Genomic DNA, 20,711 nt, shown 5'->3' on the forward strand with positions numbered 1-20,711 from the left:
TTTTTTTTTTAAAAAAAATGAAGATATAAATAAAAAAATAATTTTATAATAAAGAAAAAAAAAAAAAAAAAACAAAAAGAAGGATAGCGAATGTCTCGGGATGTTTTTGTTTAAAATATTATCGCTCTACCACTGAGCTACTTTACTCGAGAGAGTATAGAAAGGATTCGAACCTATGGCCAATAATTGAAAATATCGATGTAGAAACATATCCTGTGCCTTCATAAAAGATAAAACAACAATAATTATAAATTTATTAACCAAAAAAAAAAATCTTTTCTTTTAATTTTATAAAAAAAAATTAAAAAAAAAAGTGAATTTATCACAAAATTATCTTTTTTTTTAAAAAAATTAAAAAAATAATAATAAATTATACAAAAATAAAATTAGATTAATGTTTAAATTTTAAATCCATAGTTTTAATTTTTTTATTTTTTTTTATTTTTTTTTATTTGTGTTGTTTACCACATTTTTTTTTTTTTTTTTTTTTTGTTTTTTTTTTTTTTTTACAACCCTTTAAAAAAGTCAAATTAAATAAAAAAAAAAACACCCAAACAATAATTTTTTTCTTTTATTTTTCTTTTTTTTTCTTTTTTAAATATTAATCAATCATGGAAAAAATAGAAGAATTAAATAAAGCCTGGTTGCTCCCAAATGATCAATGGATAGTCGATGCCACTAAAGAGTTGCTCAAGAGTAATTACAAAAATGATCAATTACAAACCAAGATGATTTCGATCATTGACTTTCTTTTTAACTATTACTGCGGCCATAATAAAAACTATAAAGTGTTTGATATCGAACCATTAAAAAGGGAATTTATACTATTGACACAATCTAAAAACAATTATTAAAAAAAAATAATAAAGAAAAATTTAAAAAAACAAATAATTAAAACCAACACTACAACATTACAGTTTATAATAAACCTTTAATTTGTTTTTTTATTTATAAATTATATTCCTATTATTTCTATATAAATTAAACATTGTTTTTTTATTTAATTATTATTTAGAAAATATTTTTAACTTTATTTTTTTTAGTTATTAAATTTATAAAATAATAAATAATTTATATAAAAAAACAATTTTAAAGTTAAAAAAAAACCTCTCATAAAAGAAAAATTATTTTTAAACTATAAATAACTCCCACTTTTTTTTAACATTTGATAAATGAAAAATTATAATCAAAAATAATTTTAATGAGATATAGCAAAGAAATTTTTTGGAATTATAATGAAATATTTAAATTTTTTTGAATGTAAAATAATATTGGACCTGCCAAAAAAAAATAACAATCATTTTTCAATCAAAATTATAAAAATTATAAAAAAAATTTTTGATTAATTAAAAAAAAAATTAAATCTTTAAAACTTTATTTTAATTAAATTAAAATATTTTTTTTTATTTTTTTATTTTTTTAAAATTTTAAATTTTTTAATTTTTTTTTTATTTTTTTTTATTTTTCATTTTTTTTCGTTTTTTGTAAATTTAATTAATTAATTATAAGATGAAATCATTGGACGACATTATAAAAACCATAGTAAATAATTTAAATATTAATAATAATAATAGTAATAATGAATCATACAACAACTATGATGATATGATAAATCAAATTACAGAATTATTAAATCTTTCAAAAGATTTTCAAATAAGAAAAGATGTTTCAAAGTTTAAAGAATTTTTAAATCAACTCATGGGCTTTATAATAACCAATAATAATATTAAAAATGAAAAACTATATAAATTTAATCTATTATCAATTCGTTTCTTAAGAAATTTATGTGCAAATGTTAATGAAAATCAAGATATAATTGTATCGAATGATTTATTTATAAACTATTTACTTCAAGAACTAATTGAAAATTCCAACACAACATTAGATAATGAAATTGAAAACAATAGAAAGAAGAATATATTGGTAGCATTACAACAGTTATTAATCAATAGTATTGTGCAAAATGAAAACACTCAAACTTTATTATGGGACCATTATAAATTATTTCCAAATAAATTATTGTATGTATTAATCGATAATACTTTTATGCTCATACCATACCATACTGACATACTATTCACAGCTTATTAATTAATAATAATAGAAATGACTGCTTTAAAATTTTACCAACCAATTTAATGTTAATATATAATTTAATATTAAATAGCAAAGAAAGAATGAAAGAAATATCAAGAAGTGAATCAGAAAATAATAATAATAATAATAATAATATCGAATTTATAAAAAGCATTTTAGATTTAATTAAAGATGAAGATAATAGTAATGATGAAGAATATGAGGATACTTTATTCCATTGGATTCATTTAATATTTAAATTATTATTTAAAAATCAGCAATTTATAGAAATATATAAACTATTATCAACTGCCGAGGAAATAATAGAAGTTGTTCCAAACACAGATTATGATAATCTTCCAACAAGTGGTAAAACAACATCAACTGCATCAATTAACGACATTGATGAATCGATACCTAAAACCAAAACAAAGAAATACTATAAAGATGGCAAAACTAATAGATATCAAATTAAACTATTAAATCTATTAGACTCAACCATTAATGATAACGAACAAAAGAATGTCAAAGAGTATATTGAAAACAACTCAATCATCGATATCAAAACCTGCTTTTACATGTTGGATGAATTATCAATACTTTACAATATGGACTTTAGCCGTAAAGACCTATCAGGCGAAACCCAAAAGACAACCACTGCACTTAACCAATTCGATTTCGATGCAGTTTTTTTCTTTATTAAAATATTTGCAAACATTACAACCTACTCTGATGAAATGGTACATTTACAACTAACCAAATACAAAACCAACGATAAAAACTCTGCCACCCAAGAGGTAGATTCAATGTCAAGAGTACTAAGCGAAACCAATCAACATGACAATGCAATCGACCCAAGCTCTACAGATAAATATGATTTAAATACACTTTTAAGAAAAAAAGGTTTAGTTGGTATTTGTATAGGTTCATTACACGGCAATTATGACGGAAGTAACACTGCACCACCAAGCGAAACAGACCAAGACAACACCAATATTAAAACTAAAGGTTTTAATCAATCCTGTGAATCTGAAGATAAAGGTTTTAAAAAAGAAATTATTCGTATTTTAGGTAATTTAGCTCACAAGAATTTTAATAACCAAAATGAAATTCGTGAATTGGGTGGAATAGAATTAATTTTAAATCATTGTCGTTTTGATATTAAAAATCCATGTAAGTATATAATATAATTTTTTATAAAAATTCATTAATTATTAATTTTTACCCTTTTTTTTTTTTAATAAAGACATCAAAGAGTGGTCTGTATTTGCAATTAGAAATTTATGCGAAGAAAATCAAGAAAATCAAAATGTTATTAATAATCTAAAGATGGAAGGTATTGCAAATCAAAAGGAACTTAATGATCTAGGAATTGAAGTAGGCGTTGAAAATGGCGCTGTTAAATTTAAAAATGCCCCAAAAAAATAAACTATTAATTTATTATTAAATAAACTTTGATTAGTAATAATAAAAAAAAAAAAAAAAAAAAAAGATCATTTGTATAAATTTTATATTTTAGATTTTTAATAGTTTTATAAATTTTATAGTTTTAATTTTTTTTATTTAGAGAAAAAGTATTATTAAACTTTTTTTTGAACATTATTATTATATGTTATTGTGAAAAAACAACATATGTTAATTTTTTATATATATATATTATAGGGTATTTAGAATAAATAAATTATAGATAAGATTAAAATAATTGTAAAGTTAATGGTGTTAAATAAAGATGAGGATGATGATGATGATGAGTGATCTGAAGAGTCGGTTGGTAATGGATCGACTTCACTATTGTCCATGAAAGCTTTACCTTTTTCACAGTCGAAAAAGATGACGTTGGATTCGAGTTTGGTGGAGCCAAAGGTATAGAATGATGAGGTTAAACTCATGTTAAACTTTTTGCTGAAATCGGTGCAGAGAGTGAATGATGGTTCAAAGAATAAATATGGCTCGGCTTTGACAACACTGCTGAATGGAATAGAGTTGATGTTGAATGAGTAGGATGGAGTGTTAGATGGACAGTGTGAGTCGACTTCCATTTTTAAAGCATTACCTAATAACTCTACTGATCTGAAGGTTGGTGGTAAATAAAAGTTTACTGAGGCGCTATAGAAAGAATCGGCATAGTTAACTTTGAAGCAATCGGTTAAAAGACCATCGAATGGAACTTCGCAATTGACACTCTTGTAATCGACGTCACTATAGCAGGTTAAACGGACTTTGGTGTTATTGTAAAGTTGTAAATCAAAAGTAGAGTTGGTTAAGAAGCCATCACCATTTACATAGATTGAATCGGTTGAGGTAATATTCATATAAGCAATTTTAGCAGAAATAACAGTAAGGTATCTGGAGGTATAGCTATTATTTAAATAGATGGAGGTATAGTCACTGGCCCAAATTTGTGGAACTACGCAGGTCATTTTAGTAGAGTTTACATAGACAGTTTGTGGACAAAGGAGTGAAACACCATACATTGTAAATGTATTTTTCAATGTTAAATTGGTTCCAACGGTAAAACCGGTACCTGTTACTGTAACTAATTGTGATTCATTTCTATATACGCTGGTAATTGATGAAATGGATGGCGATTGTGCACTGAATAAGGAAATCAAAAAAAAAAAAAAGAAATTTTAAATTAATATTTTATAATTTTATTTTTTATTTTAAATATTTAATCCTTACCTTGTATTTGATATATATAAAGTAAATAATAAAACGATTGTAATAAAAAGTGAGAATTTCATTTTTTTTTTTTTTAATAATATAATTTCGGTTTTTTTTTTTTGTGTAATAGATTTATATAAATAATAGTGTTTTTGATTTGTACAAACTGATTTAATTTTTTTTTTTTTTGTTATCTTTTTTATACTATTTTTTTTTTTTTTATAGAAAATAATAAAAATAATAAAAAATAAAAAATAAAAAAAACAAAAATTAAGATGGTCATCTTAACATAACCAGGTAGTATGCATAGAGTTCCCACTCGGTAAATGGCGTCAAACATATACAAAAATGAAAAAAACTACTTTAATTTAAATGCAGTACATTAAAATATCCCATCTTAATCTATGGTATTCCAACATTTCCCGATTCACTTTGGAAAAAAAAAATAAAATTTTAAAAAAAAAAAAATAAAAAAAATAAAATTTTTCATTATAAATAATTCGGAAAATACTGTTTAATTACGTAATTGTTTTTTTTTTCATTTTTTTTATTTTATATAAATATTTCTTTTTTTTTTTTTTATTTTTGGCCATTATATGAATAATTATTAATTAAATTTATTTTGGATATAATTACAAACTTACACTAAAAAAGTTTTATATAAAAAAATAAATAGTTATAATTTTTAAAAAATTGGAAATTTTTTTTGATTTTTGGGAAACTGACCAAATGAAAAAAATATAATTTTTTAAGTTTTTGTCTTTTAAATAAAGCAACTAAAAAAAAACTGTAATATAATATTATATAATGAAAATTTTTCAATCTTTTTTAAATAGTTTTGGTGAGAGAAAATAAATAAAAAAATTATAATGTGTATAAAAATGGAAATATTAAAATTTTTTATTTATATTAAGTCTAAATGATGGATATCCAACTTACAGGATCTCTCAACTTTAATGGCATTAAGTATTGCATGTAATAATCAAAATAGTTTTGCACAGAACTTCATTTCTTTATTAACTATAAATATATTCACAAAATATATAAGTTTTTTTTTTAAAAAAAAAATAATAATATTTTTTTTTAATTTTTGGGAAAAACAACTTAAAATATGATATTTTTTTTCAAGTTTTTAAAATGGGCTTTCCCTCAAAAAAAGCCACCAAATTTTTTTTTTTCATTTAATTTTTTTTTTTTATTTTTAAATTATAAAAAAAATATATAAAAATAACTGTAATATAACTTTATATAATAAAATGAATATTTTAAATTATTTAATAGTTTCAATTTTTTTTGTAATTTTACTGTGCAGTGGTGTAAATAGTTATGGTGAGGGTAAATAAAAAAATGAAAAAAATAATTTAAAATATAAAAATGAAAATATTAAATTTTTTTATAATTATCTTTTATTTAATTTAGGTGATGCAGATGGACATCCAACTTATTCAGAACGTTCAAGTTTAGTGACAATAAATATTGCTCGTAATAATCCATATGCATTTTCCCATAGTTTTATGCCTTTATTTACTATAAATAATAAAGTTCCACAGATTTATTTATACAACTCTACTGCTGCACCCAAAAAACCAGTATATTACCACAGTGGTCTCAATGCTTTATCAAATAAATTGATTGATGATATCGTGTTTACAGCAAATTGTAACTATACTGGTTTACAATTTTGTAATGGTACCAAGTTTTCTCAATACTTCCCAGTCTGGTTTGGAGAAAATTTTCCCAATCTCGACTCTATTGGTCTTTTAGATTCATTCAAGAATACAGAGCGAGGATATGGAGCCTTAATGAATCTTATATGCGAAGGAGAAAGTCCCAATTGCAATTATGATACAGGTAGAGAAAACCAACCCAGACTTATGTTAAATCGATACCACAATAATTTTGGTTCCGCCTCAAGAGTTGTTAATGGTATAACATACTTTTTATGTTTTTCAGCCGAGTCAAGGTATTCATTAGAAAACCCAATCCCATCAGCATCCCACTTTTGGTTGAATGGAGAATTACATTTCTATTTAACATACCGCCAACCACCAGTCATCCCATCCAGTGTTTTAGTACTTTTCAAAGGAAAAAAAAGAGAAATGGAACAATATATCACACCCTCTTCCTCACCAGTCTATAAAAACCAGCCATATAGTACCTTTAAATATGTAATAGATTCTAATTTTTCAGATGATGAATGCTTAACCTATACATTTTTAGTTAATGCTTTCAATATATCAAACGGTGTTAGATATGACTATACCTATAAATACCCAGACACTGGTTATCTAACTGTATCTAATGATAACTCATCATGTGGTGCATGGACTCTCACTGAAAATGATCCATTCGAATCATCATCCTCAACCGAGATATCATCATCCTCAACCGAGATATCATCGTCTTCAATTTTATCATCTTTGTCAGTTTTATTATTACTATTCATTTCAATTGTAGTTTCAATAATTTTTAATTAATAAAAAATTATCTGATCAATAAAAAATAAAGCAATGTAATGAAAATTTAGATTTTAATAAAAATTTTGATTTTGAACAACATGTTATTAATTTTGATATAGATATATATAAAGATTTATTCAGTGTAATTTGCCAAAGGAAAAATATTTGGTTCGACCTTAAGAGCTATTTGGGAGAAAACATACTTTTTATATTTTGCAATTCAACTTGAGCTATAAACCATATTATTTCATTCCATCAGTATCCCACCTTTCAGGGGTAACAAATGGAACCATTCACCAATTCGAAACCTAATACCACCGTAGAATATGCAACATATTCTAATTTTATTTCAAAACTCGAATTTTTAACTGGTTAATTTTTAGTTACCACAATGGAGACCCATAAATAACCAAGAGCTGGTTATCTAACTTTATCCAACGATATCTCGCCATGTAGTACATATGCCCTTACAAGTACCCTATTATCCGTATCTGTTTTATTTGAAGCCATATTAAATAGAAAATAAAAATAAACTATTTTTTTTTATTTTTTTTTATTGGATTTATAATTGAAATAAGTTTTTATTCTAAATTGAACATTTTAAATTAAAACTACATTTGGTTTGAAAATTTCATTAAATTCCAAATGATATAAAACAAACTTTTTCATTTTATTAAAAAATTTAATAATTAAAAAAAAAAACAGTATATTTGATTATTTATGGTCATATAATGTATGGAACTTAACAACAATAATAAATCTTTATATTCTTTGTGATATTTGATAACAATATTAAATAATAAAGTTATTGAACTATTATTAATATATTGAAAAAATTTTGTTATTGGATTTTAAAATTTTTATTAAAATTATATATACTGAATAAATGAAATAGAAATTGTGATAATTTTATGGACAGTATACAAATATGTAATTAGACTTTTTATCTAAAGGTTTAATTTGGTTTTCTATTGATCAAATAAGTTGTGATTAATTCAGTTGATGAAATTGAGAATTAGTCAAGGAGTGTTGCAATAATCTTTATTACTCTAACTAGTTGTCAACTACATTTTATTTTTTTTTTATATATTTTTTTTTTATTAAACTGAAAAAAAAAATTTGTTATTTTTTCTCTAACTACAATTAATAATAAATTTTTTTTTTTTTAGATTTAAAAAAAAATTTTTTTTTTAAAAATAAATATTTTTTTATTGGCCAATAAAAAAAAACCAAAAAAAAAAGAAAAAAAACCTAAAAAAAAAACCAAAAAAATATCTAGCTTCTTTGAATTATACAAAAATCAATTTTAAAAATAAATTTTTTTATTTATTTTTATTTTTTTTTTTCTTAAAAACTTAATTTTTTTTTTTGGTTCAAAACAAATATTTTATACATATAAAATAACAATAATATAATAAAATGAAAATTTTAAATTGTTTATTACTATCAATCTTTTTTGTAATTTTAGTGTGTAGTGGTGTAAATAGTTATGGTGAAGGTAAATATTAAAAAAATGAAAAAATAAATAAAATAAAAAAAAAAAAATTTTGATTGTTATTGTTATTGTTTATTGTTTTTATTATTTTTTATTATTCATTATTAATTATTTATTATTATTTATTATTTTTTAATTAGGTGATGAAAATGGACATCCAACTTATTCAGAACGTACTGCTTTAATGGCAGTAAATATGGCACGTAATAATCCATATAATTTTGCACATGTTTTTATGCCATTGTTCCCAATTTACACATATTCAGACTACTATTATATTTATGCATACAACTCTATTGCTAAACCCCAAAAACCACTTAATTATAATAGTCAACTTAGTGCTTATGCAGACGTATTAATGGATCAATTTATAAATAATGAATGTGACAACACTGGTTTAAAATTGTGCAATGGTACTTATTATCCAGAATACCTTGAAGCCTATTATTCACAATATAGTACTTCATTTATTGACCAAGTTATTGGTCGTTATCAAAGATCCATCTATGTAGAACCAGGATATGGGGCTATAATGAACGCAATATGTCAAAAGGGAAATAATACTTATTGTAAAACCGATTCAGATTCGACTACTTTGGATCCAAGATTTGGTTTAAATTCGGAATACATCAATGAGTTTGGTGTATCTTCAAGAGCTGTAGGATCTTTGACATACATTTTATATTGGGCTGCCCCATCAATTTATAAAACAATTAAACCAATCCCATCAGCATCCCATATTTGGATCAATGGAGATTTACATTTCTATTTAACATTCTACCAACCATATAACTACCCAACCAGAGTTTCTTTAATTTTCCAAGGTAATGATAGATCAATGGATCAATACCTCACACCCTCTTCCTCAACAGTCTATAAAAACCAACCTTACAGTACCTATAAATATGTAATGTATCTTAATAATACTTTTTCAGATGTTGAATGTTTAACCTATTCATTTTCAGTTAGTACCTACAATGGATCAACCCATAATTACCCAGACACTGGTTATCTTACTGTCTCTAATGATAACTCATCATGTGGTGCATGGACTCTCACTAAAAATGATCCATACGAATCTTCATCAACTACCTTATCATCTTTATCAACTTTATTATTATTCTCCATTTCAATGGTAATTTCATTATTTTTATAAATAAATAATTGAAAAAATAAATAAATAAATAAATAAATAAATAAATAAATAAATAAATAAATATTTTTTTTTTTTTTTTTTTTTTTTTTTATTGATACACATAATAATATTTTTATTTAATTTTATATTTAGTTTTATATTTTATTTCTTGAAATAATTAATTTTTCATTAATTTTATTTAATTTTATTTAATTTAATTATAATAATAAAAAAGTAAGTGGAAATATAGACGGAAAATTTTAAATTATTATTTTTTTCCAATTTTAATTTTAAGGAGCTTGTTTATTTTTTTATTTTTTCAAGTTTGATCATAAATTGTTAATAAAAAAAGAAAATTATCATATGTAATTTTTCGGTTTTTTTTTTTTATAAATATTTAATTTTTTTTTTCTTAATTTTTTTATTTTATTTAATTTTATTGACCTAAAAACTATATTTTCTATTTATTTTCTATATATTTTATCTCATTATATAAAATAAAATAAAAAAATAAAATATTTAAAATTTATATAGAATCCTTTTAAAAAATTTTTTACACACATTATAATAATAAAAAAAAAACAAGATATTATCACACTATTTGCAATCAAATCTTTTAAAATTTTTTTTATTATAATTTTTTTAAAAATTTTAAAATTTTTTCCAACTTTTTTTTTTAACAACCCACATAAATATAATCAAAATATAAAATTTTAATATTATATTATATATAATATTCGGTATGAAGAAACACAGTAGTAGTAATAACAATAGTAGTAGTAATAGCAATAATAATAGATAGATAAAAAAAATTAATTTATATTATTTATAAATTAATTTTGTGTTAAATTTTTTTTTTTTAAATTAAAAAAAAAAATAGTGGAATATTGTGTGTTTTTTTTAAGTTATATATACATAGTCAATAAAAGTAAAAGTTTAAGAATAGAAATAAATATATATTAAGTTATATAGTTATTAAATTAATAGTAATAATAATAATAATAATAATAATAAAATTTTAAAAAAATGAGAGTGTTAGTAAGTGTAACATCCTCGTTAAATAGTAAAAATGAAGAAAGCAATAATATAATAAATAGTAGTAGTAGTAATAATAATAATAGTAATAAAGTATTTATTGAAATTCATCCAAATCAATTAATTTGGATGATTAAAACCCAATTGTTTAATTTATTTAAAATACCACCAGCTAGACAACAGTTATATTTAAAAGTTATAGATGAAGAAAAACCAAGAGAAACTTCAAGAGTAAATATAGATTATAATATTTTATACAGATTCCGTTAAAAATTTTATATATTAATTTGTTATTTTGTTTTTTTTTTTCATATAGTCATATTCGAAATTATTGCATAGTTATAGATTAGTAAAAGATTATAAAATGTATGATGGATCGGAATTACAAATGGTAAAATTAGAGAAAGAAATCCCATCGGAATTTTTAGTTCCACCAAAGAGAACTATAACAGCTGCTGATAAATTGTCATTGGTTGGTTCAGGATATTATGGTAGTCAAAGTTCGGATGATTTAAATAGTAATACAATTAGTCAACGTATACATGTTTTATCAAGTAAAAAAGGCGAAGAGTGCCCAGCATTGTGTTTTGCAATTGGTAAAGGTTTATATAGAGGTATATCGGGTGTAAAATATGAAATAAAATTGTACAGAGTAGATTCAAAGGGTGTTTTAATAAATTCCACATCATGCAATTTTCAAATTGATATTGTAAAAAAGAATTCTACATCAGTCGATGATCGTACTATGGCATTCACTTATGATCAACGTAAACACGACTATTCATTACTCACTCTTCAACCAACAACCTATGGCGATTACTCTATTAGCATCAAAATAGATAATACTCCAATTTGTGGTAGTCCATTCCAATGCACCATTATTGACGAGTTAAATCCACGTTTAAAAGAATTGGCTTTTTCAAATGAATGGAATGAAGAAATTGTTGAATTGATAACATTAATTTCAAATAAACCAAGTACAATCGATAATCTATTTTCATTTGGTATAGAGGGTTTAGTAAATCTAATGTTTTATCCTGATCCAACTGTCCAAATTCATATTACTGGTATATTTGCAAAATTAATGGAAAAAGGTAATTATTAAATTGAACAAAATAATTTTTCATTTGTATAATATATATTAATATTTTTTTATTATTATTGTTTAGATAAAAATAAAGAAAGGGTTTTAAGGGAATATGGTATGGAATTTATATTTAAATTGGTATCTTTGGATAATTGGAGTAATTTTATGGAATTAAGAAGACTTTTAGCTAGTAGTCTATGTATATTATCATCATATAAACCATTTATAGATAGGTTTTTAAAAGAAGTTGGTATGGAAATAATATCTTTGGTTGCAAGATCAGAGCATATTGATTGCCCTAGATCATGTGCTATCTTTTTATCAAGAGTCTCAGAAATCTATGAAATTTCAGATTATTTAGCAAATGAAGAAATCAAAGAAACTTTAATTTATATGTTACATTTACAAGATAATATAACAATTAATTGTACATTAAAAACAATTTCAAATCTTTCTTCAAGCTGTAAGTTTATTTATTTATCAATTAATTTTACGCCACCAAATCACTAACTCCCTTATTTTTTTATTTAATTTTTCATTAAAATAATATAGTTGACTTAAAGAAAGAATCAAATATTAAATTACTATCATGCTTATTAGATTGTTGCAAAGATTTTAAAGACATTTCAAAAAAAGTTTTAATTTTCAAATCATTTTCAAATTTCTGTGTTAGTGAATCATTATGCACCTTTTTAATATCAAATGGAATTTTAGATTTAATTACACCAACTCACGATAAATCTGGTTATTTTGGTATACCCATGTTTTGTCAATGGGAATCAAATAGTTTCAATCATTTAATAACGTCAAATACCGAATCAAATTTATATAGCTATAATCAAAGTTTTTCACAAATTTTCAAAGAAGAAACAGATTATATTTTCTTTTTATCTTTAACAATTTCAAATATGTTGGTTTCAACTACTTCATTAAAAATTCATGACCATTTTTCAAAAGGAAATGGTTTAAATTTGTTAAAACAATTTATTCTATGTCATGAATGCTCTGCTAGATCCGAAGCCTTTAGATCATTTATGATAATTTCAAATTCACCCAATGGTAAATATTTAAAATTATTAATATTGTAGAAAATAATTATTTATAAATTATTAATATGATTTTTTTTTAGATCAATGTAAAAAACATTTAATTCAAAGTGGAATTATACCATATTTAGTTTCTTCACTATTTGACAGTTTAAAAGTCGAAACACCATTTATTGTAAATACATTAGCCAATTTATGCAGATATGATCCATGTTGTGTAGAAAATATGGGTATGGATGATATTGACAAGTTTATAGAATTATTACATTCACAAGAATCAATAGCTATCCCAATTTGTTATATATTATCACATTTAATCAAACAAGAAAAGTACAAGACTAAAATAGTAAGAGGTGGTGGCAAGCGATTCCTACATCATTTAATCGAATTTGTGCGTCAAGGTGATATAACTATATTAAAGCCAATTTATCAACAAGACTTTGAAATTACAAAAGAGATAGGACATGGTGTAAGTGGTACTGTATGGAAAGGAACTTGGAATGGTTATGAAGTTGCTATCAAATCTTTTAATGAAGAGAATTTAAGTTTCAACGAAAGAGAATTTCATAGTGAAACTACTATCATGTCGGTTTTACGTCACGATAATATTGTACATTGTATTGGTGGATCAAGAACTCCAGGCAAAATGTTTTTGGTTTGCGACTATTACTCTAGAGGAAGTCTTTATAAAGTGATTCATGCCAATGTGTGTCCATTGTCCAATGCTCGTATTGTTCATATTGCTCTTCAGGCCGCAAAAGGTATGAGTTATCTACACTCATTAGGTATCATTCATAGAGATTTAAAGAGTGGTAATCTTTTAATCGATCAAGATTGGAATGTGCGTATTTCAGATTTTGGTGTTAGTAGAGTTGTCGATAACCGTCGTATGACTAAGGCTGTTGGTACTGCATGCTATATGGCTGTTGAAGTTTTACAAGGTACCGAATATACTCAAATGGCTGATGTTTATAGTTTTGCTTTTGTACTCTGGGAGTGTATATCTCGTCAAATTCCTTATCACGACTTGGAGCATATCGATTGGGTTAGATCTGTATTAGATTTATCCTATCGTCCACCTATACCTGAAACTTGCATACCAGAAATCAAAGAGTTAATCGTTAGATGTTGGGAAACTGATCCACAATCACGTCCAAACTTTGACGAGATTGTTGTATATTTAGAAGATCTTAGAAATAAAATGCAAGAACAAGGTTTATATGAAGGATTTAGAAATGATACATATAGATCCTCCATATCAGAGAATACGCTAAATGAAAATATAATCAATAGCGATATGTCTATGCATCCAACTGAAGAACTAAAGAATTTAGTTGAAGTTACAAGACCATTACCACAACAACAGCAACAACAACAACAACAGCAACCACACCAGCAACCACAGCAACAGCAACAGCAACAGCAACAAAGTTCAATTTCAAATCAAAACTCACCAACTTTATCAGATTTTGATGTTAGATCAAGTTCGACATCATCATCTCCAATTTCAAATATTTCTGCAGCTCAAAGTCCAAACTCTTTGAGTCCAATCGGCTCGACTTCAACCAGTCCTGTATTATCAAGTGGTATTAATGGTAAAGGTAGTGATTCTAAAGAACATAAATGGGAGAGATTTGTACCAGATAAAAATTTGGGTCAAAAAAGATTATCAGCATTTAGATCCAACCCAAGAACTGTTGGTGAAAATGAGTCAAATCCAATATCAATTAAAGGTGGCAATCACAACAATGTCAGTGACTCTTTATCGCCACAAAATTCAAAAAATTCAATTACTTTTAGCTCATCAGTACTTTTATCTTCTACAGCTTCATCAAGTGGTATAGAGAGTAGTTGTGGTAATCAAGATTCATTTTTATCAGAATCTGATAATTCAACAATTTTGGAACCAAAAAGTTTAAATACAGGTGGTTTTAGTTTACCTCCACCACCTCTTCACCCCTCATTTTATGCATCGATGATAAACGATAAAATTTCACCAGATTCAAGTATTAAAAGAAATACATTGGATAATAAACCAATACCAGTTTCAGAAAAAATAAAGATAAATAGCAATAATAATAACATTAATAACATTAATAATAGTAACAAAAAGGATTCGAATTCGAATCCAGCTAAAATTAAACCCAGCGAATCATTTGAAGTTCTAAAAGCAAAGTTTGACCCTAAATAAAACAACTAATTTTTTTTTATTAAAACTTTTTTTTCCATCTTTTATTTTTGTAATATCTATAGCTCTAATATTTTTTCAGTTTCATTTTCTTTAACATTTATATTTTCAATTAAATTGTAATCTTTTCCTTCTAAGGGGTTAAAATCGTTTGGATTAAAAAAAAACTTTACCATACATAACAAGATATCATTTGATTTTTCTAAATTCTTAACTAACAATTGATTTTCCTCTTTTAAATTTTGAACGCTTTCACGCAAAGCTTCAATGGCAGGTCTTACACCTTCTGTATTGCATTTTTGTATATGTTCTTCTAGATCTTTTCTTGGGCCTTTCCATTTGCAATAAATATCCAAAGCAGGACATTCAACAATGAAATTACTGCATACATCAAGATGGGATTTAATTTCATTTTTAGTTAAAATCGCCCCACATCCAAGTTCACATGGAGTTTTACAATAAAGCTCTATATGTTCATAAAAATCTACTCGATTAATTACAACTCCTTCTAAACATCTATTACATTTAACTTTTAAACCGTTTAAATCCTCGGTTATACAAATTGGAATATTTATTGTAGTATCTTCTTTTTTATAATCTTTGCCACACTCTGGACATGTTGCTGTGTAACCGGATTCGATCCATAATTCATTTGGAATGCAGGTGCAACAAATCAAATGACCACATACTAAAATAATGGGATCGCTTAATGGTTTTTTGCAAAATTTACAAACTAAATTTGTATTAATATTAAGAGGTTCAATGTAACTAAAGGTTTCCATTCCTTAAAGTTTTTAATAAATAAAGTTTAAATTATTATTTTAGTTATTTAATTTTATTTTTTCAGAAAAAAATTTTTTTATAATTTTTTTTTTTTTTTTTATTTTTTAAATTATAAATCATTGTTTTATTTTAAATATAATAAAATAACATTAATTCAATTAGTAAAAATAAAAATTTTATTTTATATTATTTTATTATATTATTATTAATAAAATTAAAACAATGATTAATTTTAAATTATATAAAAAATAATAAAAAAATCTTTGAAATTTATACTTCTTTTTTTTTCTTTTTAAATAATAATAATAGTTTAACAACAATAATAAAACTTTTTAATAATTAATAACATATACAAAACTTTAAATAATGACATTTAGTGAAGATAAAAGACAATTTAGATATGTCGACCCTCTAAATGAAGATTTTAAACATTTAGAATGTCCTTTGTGTAAAGATCCATTGGAAGATCCAATTGTTGAACCAAGTTGCAGAAATATGGTATGTAGAAGCTGTTTTGAAACATCTCCTGAATTCATCAAAAATAGTGTTTGCCCTATTTGTTCTAAAAAATGTGAAACTATTGATCAAACAACAATCCCTATTTTCATTACAAAGCTATTAGATAACTTAAGAGTTAAATGTAAAGTATGCAATTCCGAACAAGAGATCAGAAGAGCTGACTTTACTAATCATGCAGAGAACTTTTGCAAAACTCAGTGTAAATTGGGATGTGGGGAATGTCTAACTAAACCACAAGTACAGTCACATAATCAAATTTGTAAAAAATTCCCTGTAGAGTGTTCCGCTAAAAAACTCATGTGTAAATGGACCGGAATTAGAGAAGACTTGGAAGAGCATGAAAAGAAATGTATTTACTTTGGATTGGAAAATGCACTCTCATTTATTTTAGAAAAATTAAGTATGTTAGAAGAAAAACAAAATGTTACAAATTCAAACTTAACAACCTTCAAAGAAAAATTTGATTCTAAATTTCCAAAATAATAATTATAATTTTTTTTTTTTAAACATTAAATATTAAAAAAAAAACCAAAATACAATAAAAAAAATTTTTTTATTTTTTAGTTTTCAGTTTTCATTTTTTAGTTTTCAAAGCAAAAAAAAATAAAAAAAAATAAAAAAAAATAAAAAATAAAAAAATAAAAAAAATCTATGTTTAACGTTAGATTTTTAAAAACAAAATTTAAAATTGAAAATTCAGAGTGTGTAAATATTTTTTTACTGGGTTCTGGAATCATTATAGTTTTAGATTATTAAAGATTGTGTTGTGTTGGGTTATAAAAAAGTATTTATGAAACCATAGCAAAAATAAATATCTAATTTTCCATTTTTTTTATTTTTTTTATTTTTTTATTTTTTTTTAACATTTTATTTTAAAAACAATAATTTTTTTATTAACTTTATTAATAATTATAAAAAAAACAAGCTTGGTATTTAATCATTTTAATGCATATTATTGATAATCATTATATAATTATTAATAAAATTTTTTAAAATTAAACTACATATAGAAAAGAAAAGAAATGGATAGTCAACAAACCATCGATAGTTGGAATTGGGACAAAGCTATGAACTTAGTTATGACCTATGTTTCTGGTCACTTACACAGCAGAATGTTCAACGTTGTTATGAAACATAGTGTTTGTGATTACCTAGAAGATGGCCCAAAGCATTACAAAGAAATCGCAGAAGCAATTAACATCAATGAAAACATGGTTTATAGATTACTCCGTTATTTTACCGCCAATGATTTATTTGCAGAAGATAAAGATAATCTTGGCACCTTTATGAAAACACCAGTTAGCTCAATGTTTTCAAAGAATGGTAAATTAAAATCAATGGGTCAACGTTATACACATGATCTCCACTATAAAATGTTTGAAACTCTTCCACAATCATTCGAACAAAATAAAGGTTTAGGCCCAAAGAATGTAGGTTTCGATCATTTTTGGGAAATCTTTGATTCAGATCCAGCATACAAAGAATTATTTAACCAAACTATGCAAGTTTACACCGAAGCAGCCATGTCAAATATTAGAGGAGCCATTGACTTTAGCTCATTCAATACCATTGTTGATGTTGGTGGTAACCATGGTTTGTAAGTATTTTATTTTATATTATTATTACTTTTAAAAACTATAATTTTATTAATTTTTCATTATTATTTAGATTAATCGGTAATATTTTAGAAACCCATCCAACAGTTAATGGTATTAATTTTGATTTAGATGTTGTTTTAAATGCAGCCACCGAAAAGTTCCAACATGAACGTTTAAAGCATGTACCAGGTAATTTCTTTGAATCTGTACCAGAAGCAGACTGTTATATCTTAAAATTCATTTTACACGATTGGCCAACCGAAGACTGTGTTAAAATTTTACAAACCATTGGTAAATCTATGAAACCAGGTGCTAAAATCTATCTTTTTGAAATTATTATTGGTAAGTTTTTAATTAACCATAACTATACATAATTTAATGTTATTTTTTTTATACTAATTAAAAAACATTTACAGAACCACCATTTTACACCAAATATTCAGTTTACATTGATATTTTAATGATGCAAATGGTTAATGCTAAAGAAAGAACTTTAAACGAATGGAACGAATTATTTGATGCTGCAGGTTTCAAATTAGAAAAGGTTGTACCAGAAATTAAAACTGGTTGTATGATTATTTCAAAAAAAGATTAATTTTTTAAATTAAAAAATTAATAAAAACAATGCAAATTAAATAAAATAAATAAAAAAATTGTAGTATTAATTAAATAAAACTTTGTTATATTATTTTAATAAATAAATTATTTTATTTAATTTTTTTAAAAGATTGTATTATAATTAATTATTTTAAAATTAATTAATATTATTAATATGTTAACATTATTATTTTACTACCAAGAAGATTATTGTTATATTAAGTAGTAATATATTTATTATTATTATTTATATTTGTTTTTAATTCTTAAGTTTTGGATTTCTAACGACTCTACTGTTAAAAGTGAAACCGTCTTGATTTAAGAATTCGTATAAGACTCTCCAGTAGGAAGTATGATATTTAAGACCACCCTTGTAGAATTCGTTAGCGACTTTAGTTAAAGTTGGGAGATAAATGTATGGAACACGAGTAAAATCGTGATGTTCGTTGTGGTAACCAATATTGAAACCAATTGTATTGATGAAACCATAAGTTGAATAAGTTTCTTGTTCAGATTGGGTAACAGCAAAATGTTCAGCGATCCAACGAGCACCTAATGGATGAAGGAGGAAACCGAGTGACATTAAAGATGATAAAACTAAAAAGGTCATACCCTTGACACCAACATATTGTGAAACATAATAGGTGAAAACAATGTTACAAATGTAATTGGCAACTAACCACATGCTGAATGGTGATTGGTTCTTTAATGGATAGAAGATTGATCTTAAAGAAATTACAATTGAATAAAAACAGAACCAAATTGCTTTACCAACAATACTGTGACCAAAGAATTTATTTTCGAATGGGACTGGTACATCTGGATCGGTATAAGTTTCATTTAAAAATGAATGATGTAACTATTATAAGGAGAAAAATAAATAATAAAAAAAAATTAATATATTTATTTTTAATATATGTATGGTTGTTTATTATAAAAATTATACATACTCTGTGGAAATGTCTAAAACTAACACCGGATGGAATTAAGTGTGGTAAATTTGCAATTAAAAGAAAAGTACTATTTAAAAATGAACCTGGGAAAACTAAGTCGTGGGTAAGTTCGTGAATTAAAACCCATAAAGCATGTGATGCAACAGCACCAAAAAGATATGCAACAACAAAGATTAACCAGATTGGTGAGTTATTTAAAATTTTAGCAGTGATGACTAAAGAGGAAACCAAAGCGACAACCCAAAAAGCACTTGGTAAATAATATGTTGGAAGATTTAAGACTTCTGGATATTTATCTGAAATTAATTTTCTTCTAAGCCAATGTTGTTGGACGGCTTCTACTCTAATATATTCGTCTTTTGGGTCATATTTATCCATTGGGCCGGTACCTACAGTTGGTGGTAATCCGCTTTTGCTTGGATATTTATTTGCACCATCATTTTGTACATCAACTTTCTTATTTGAAATACCCATGATTTTATTATATATATATTGTTGTGTTTTTTTTGATTATAATTTATATTATTATTATTAAGTGTTATTTAGTTACTATTACAAAAATATTTTAGAAAAAAATAAAAAATTTATTTTTAAATTTTTTTTATTTTTTTTTTTTTATTTTTAAAATTTTTTTTAAAAAATATTTATGATAAATATATTATGTATTATCGTTGCTAATTAAATAAATGCAATAATGCAACAACTACTAAGGTGTAAAATAAATATAAACAAAATAAAAAAAAATAAAAAAAGAATAAATAACTAATTATTGAAATAAATAAAAATTTTAATTGTGGGGAGGGGTGAAAATAATTAATTTATTATTTTTTTTTTATAAATAATTATTTATGATATAATAAAAAAAAAAAAGGTGTAGCTTTGTTTTTTTTTTTTTTAAAATACACAAGAAAAATTTTTATTTATAAGGTTGTATGTTAATAATAATAATAAAAAAAAAATTATTTTTATTTATTTTTATTTTTGTATTGATTATTGATAAGAAAAAAAAAAATTAATTTTAAATAAAATTTAGAAAAAACCTAACTAACGATTTTTTAAAATGATTGAAAATAAAT

General features: G+C 24.0%; 10 protein-coding genes across 10 annotated transcripts; 7 read left to right on the forward strand and 3 right to left on the reverse strand.

The window, feature by feature from the left end:
* Nucleotides 1–611: 611 nt before the first annotated feature.
* Nucleotides 612–854, forward strand: DICPUDRAFT_155607 (uncharacterized protein; the record flags this gene model as incomplete). The annotated part of the gene is made up of 1 exon (XM_003291006.1): nt 612–854. The coding sequence occupies one exon, from the start codon at nt 612–614 to the stop codon at nt 852–854; it is 243 nt and encodes an 80-aa protein (XP_003291054.1).
* A 751-nt stretch (nt 855–1,605) lies between these two features.
* On the forward strand, nt 1,606–3,504 carry DICPUDRAFT_89226 (uncharacterized protein; the record flags this gene model as incomplete). Its single annotated transcript, XM_003291007.1, has 3 exons — nt 1,606–2,021; nt 2,084–3,249; nt 3,323–3,504. The coding sequence occupies 3 exons, from the start codon at nt 1,606–1,608 to the stop codon at nt 3,502–3,504; spliced, it is 1,764 nt and encodes a 587-aa protein (XP_003291055.1).
* A 239-nt stretch (nt 3,505–3,743) lies between these two features.
* Nucleotides 3,744–4,820, reverse strand: DICPUDRAFT_81747 (uncharacterized protein; the record flags this gene model as incomplete). Its single annotated transcript, XM_003291016.1, has 2 exons — nt 3,744–4,671; nt 4,759–4,820. 2 exons carry the CDS (start codon nt 4,818–4,820, stop codon nt 3,744–3,746), a joined length of 990 nt encoding a protein of 329 aa, XP_003291064.1.
* Nucleotides 4,821–5,996: 1,176 nt separating this feature from the next.
* On the forward strand, nt 5,997–7,217 carry DICPUDRAFT_81748 (uncharacterized protein; the record flags this gene model as incomplete). Its single annotated transcript, XM_003291008.1, has 2 exons — nt 5,997–6,075; nt 6,160–7,217. The coding sequence occupies 2 exons, from the start codon at nt 5,997–5,999 to the stop codon at nt 7,215–7,217; spliced, it is 1,137 nt and encodes a 378-aa protein (XP_003291056.1).
* A 1,401-nt stretch (nt 7,218–8,618) lies between these two features.
* On the forward strand, nt 8,619–9,850 carry DICPUDRAFT_81749 (uncharacterized protein; the record flags this gene model as incomplete). Its single annotated transcript, XM_003291009.1, has 2 exons — nt 8,619–8,697; nt 8,835–9,850. 2 exons carry the CDS (start codon nt 8,619–8,621, stop codon nt 9,848–9,850), a joined length of 1,095 nt encoding a protein of 364 aa, XP_003291057.1.
* Nucleotides 9,851–10,855: 1,005 nt separating this feature from the next.
* On the forward strand, nt 10,856–15,188 carry DICPUDRAFT_38450 (uncharacterized protein; the record flags this gene model as incomplete). The annotated part of the gene is made up of 6 exons (XM_003291010.1): nt 10,856–11,095; nt 11,181–11,958; nt 12,034–12,414; nt 12,504–13,010; nt 13,081–14,336; nt 14,421–15,188. The coding sequence occupies 6 exons, from the start codon at nt 10,856–10,858 to the stop codon at nt 15,186–15,188; spliced, it is 3,930 nt and encodes a 1,309-aa protein (XP_003291058.1).
* Nucleotides 15,189–15,244: 56 nt separating this feature from the next.
* Nucleotides 15,245–15,967, reverse strand: DICPUDRAFT_155616 (uncharacterized protein; the record flags this gene model as incomplete). The annotated part of the gene is made up of 1 exon (XM_003291017.1): nt 15,245–15,967. One exon carries the CDS (start codon nt 15,965–15,967, stop codon nt 15,245–15,247), a length of 723 nt encoding a protein of 240 aa, XP_003291065.1.
* Nucleotides 15,968–16,334: 367 nt separating this feature from the next.
* DICPUDRAFT_81752 (uncharacterized protein) lies at nt 16,335–16,970 on the forward strand (the record flags this gene model as incomplete). Its single annotated transcript, XM_003291011.1, has 1 exon — nt 16,335–16,970. The coding sequence occupies one exon, from the start codon at nt 16,335–16,337 to the stop codon at nt 16,968–16,970; it is 636 nt and encodes a 211-aa protein (XP_003291059.1).
* A 539-nt stretch (nt 16,971–17,509) lies between these two features.
* Nucleotides 17,510–18,680, forward strand: DICPUDRAFT_38446 (uncharacterized protein; the record flags this gene model as incomplete). The annotated part of the gene is made up of 3 exons (XM_003291012.1): nt 17,510–18,084; nt 18,156–18,427; nt 18,502–18,680. The coding sequence occupies 3 exons, from the start codon at nt 17,510–17,512 to the stop codon at nt 18,678–18,680; spliced, it is 1,026 nt and encodes a 341-aa protein (XP_003291060.1).
* Nucleotides 18,681–18,941: 261 nt separating this feature from the next.
* DICPUDRAFT_155619 (sphingolipid delta 4 desaturase) lies at nt 18,942–20,109 on the reverse strand (the record flags this gene model as incomplete). The annotated part of the gene is made up of 2 exons (XM_003291018.1): nt 18,942–19,541; nt 19,633–20,109. The coding sequence occupies 2 exons, from the start codon at nt 20,107–20,109 to the stop codon at nt 18,942–18,944; spliced, it is 1,077 nt and encodes a 358-aa protein (XP_003291066.1).
* Nucleotides 20,110–20,711: the final 602 nt, after the last annotated feature.

This window comes from Dictyostelium purpureum, assembly GCF_000190715.1.
Source record: "Dictyostelium purpureum unplaced genomic scaffold DICPUscaffold_255, whole genome shotgun sequence".
NCBI lineage: Eukaryota > Evosea > Eumycetozoa > Dictyosteliales > Dictyosteliaceae > Dictyostelium > Dictyostelium purpureum.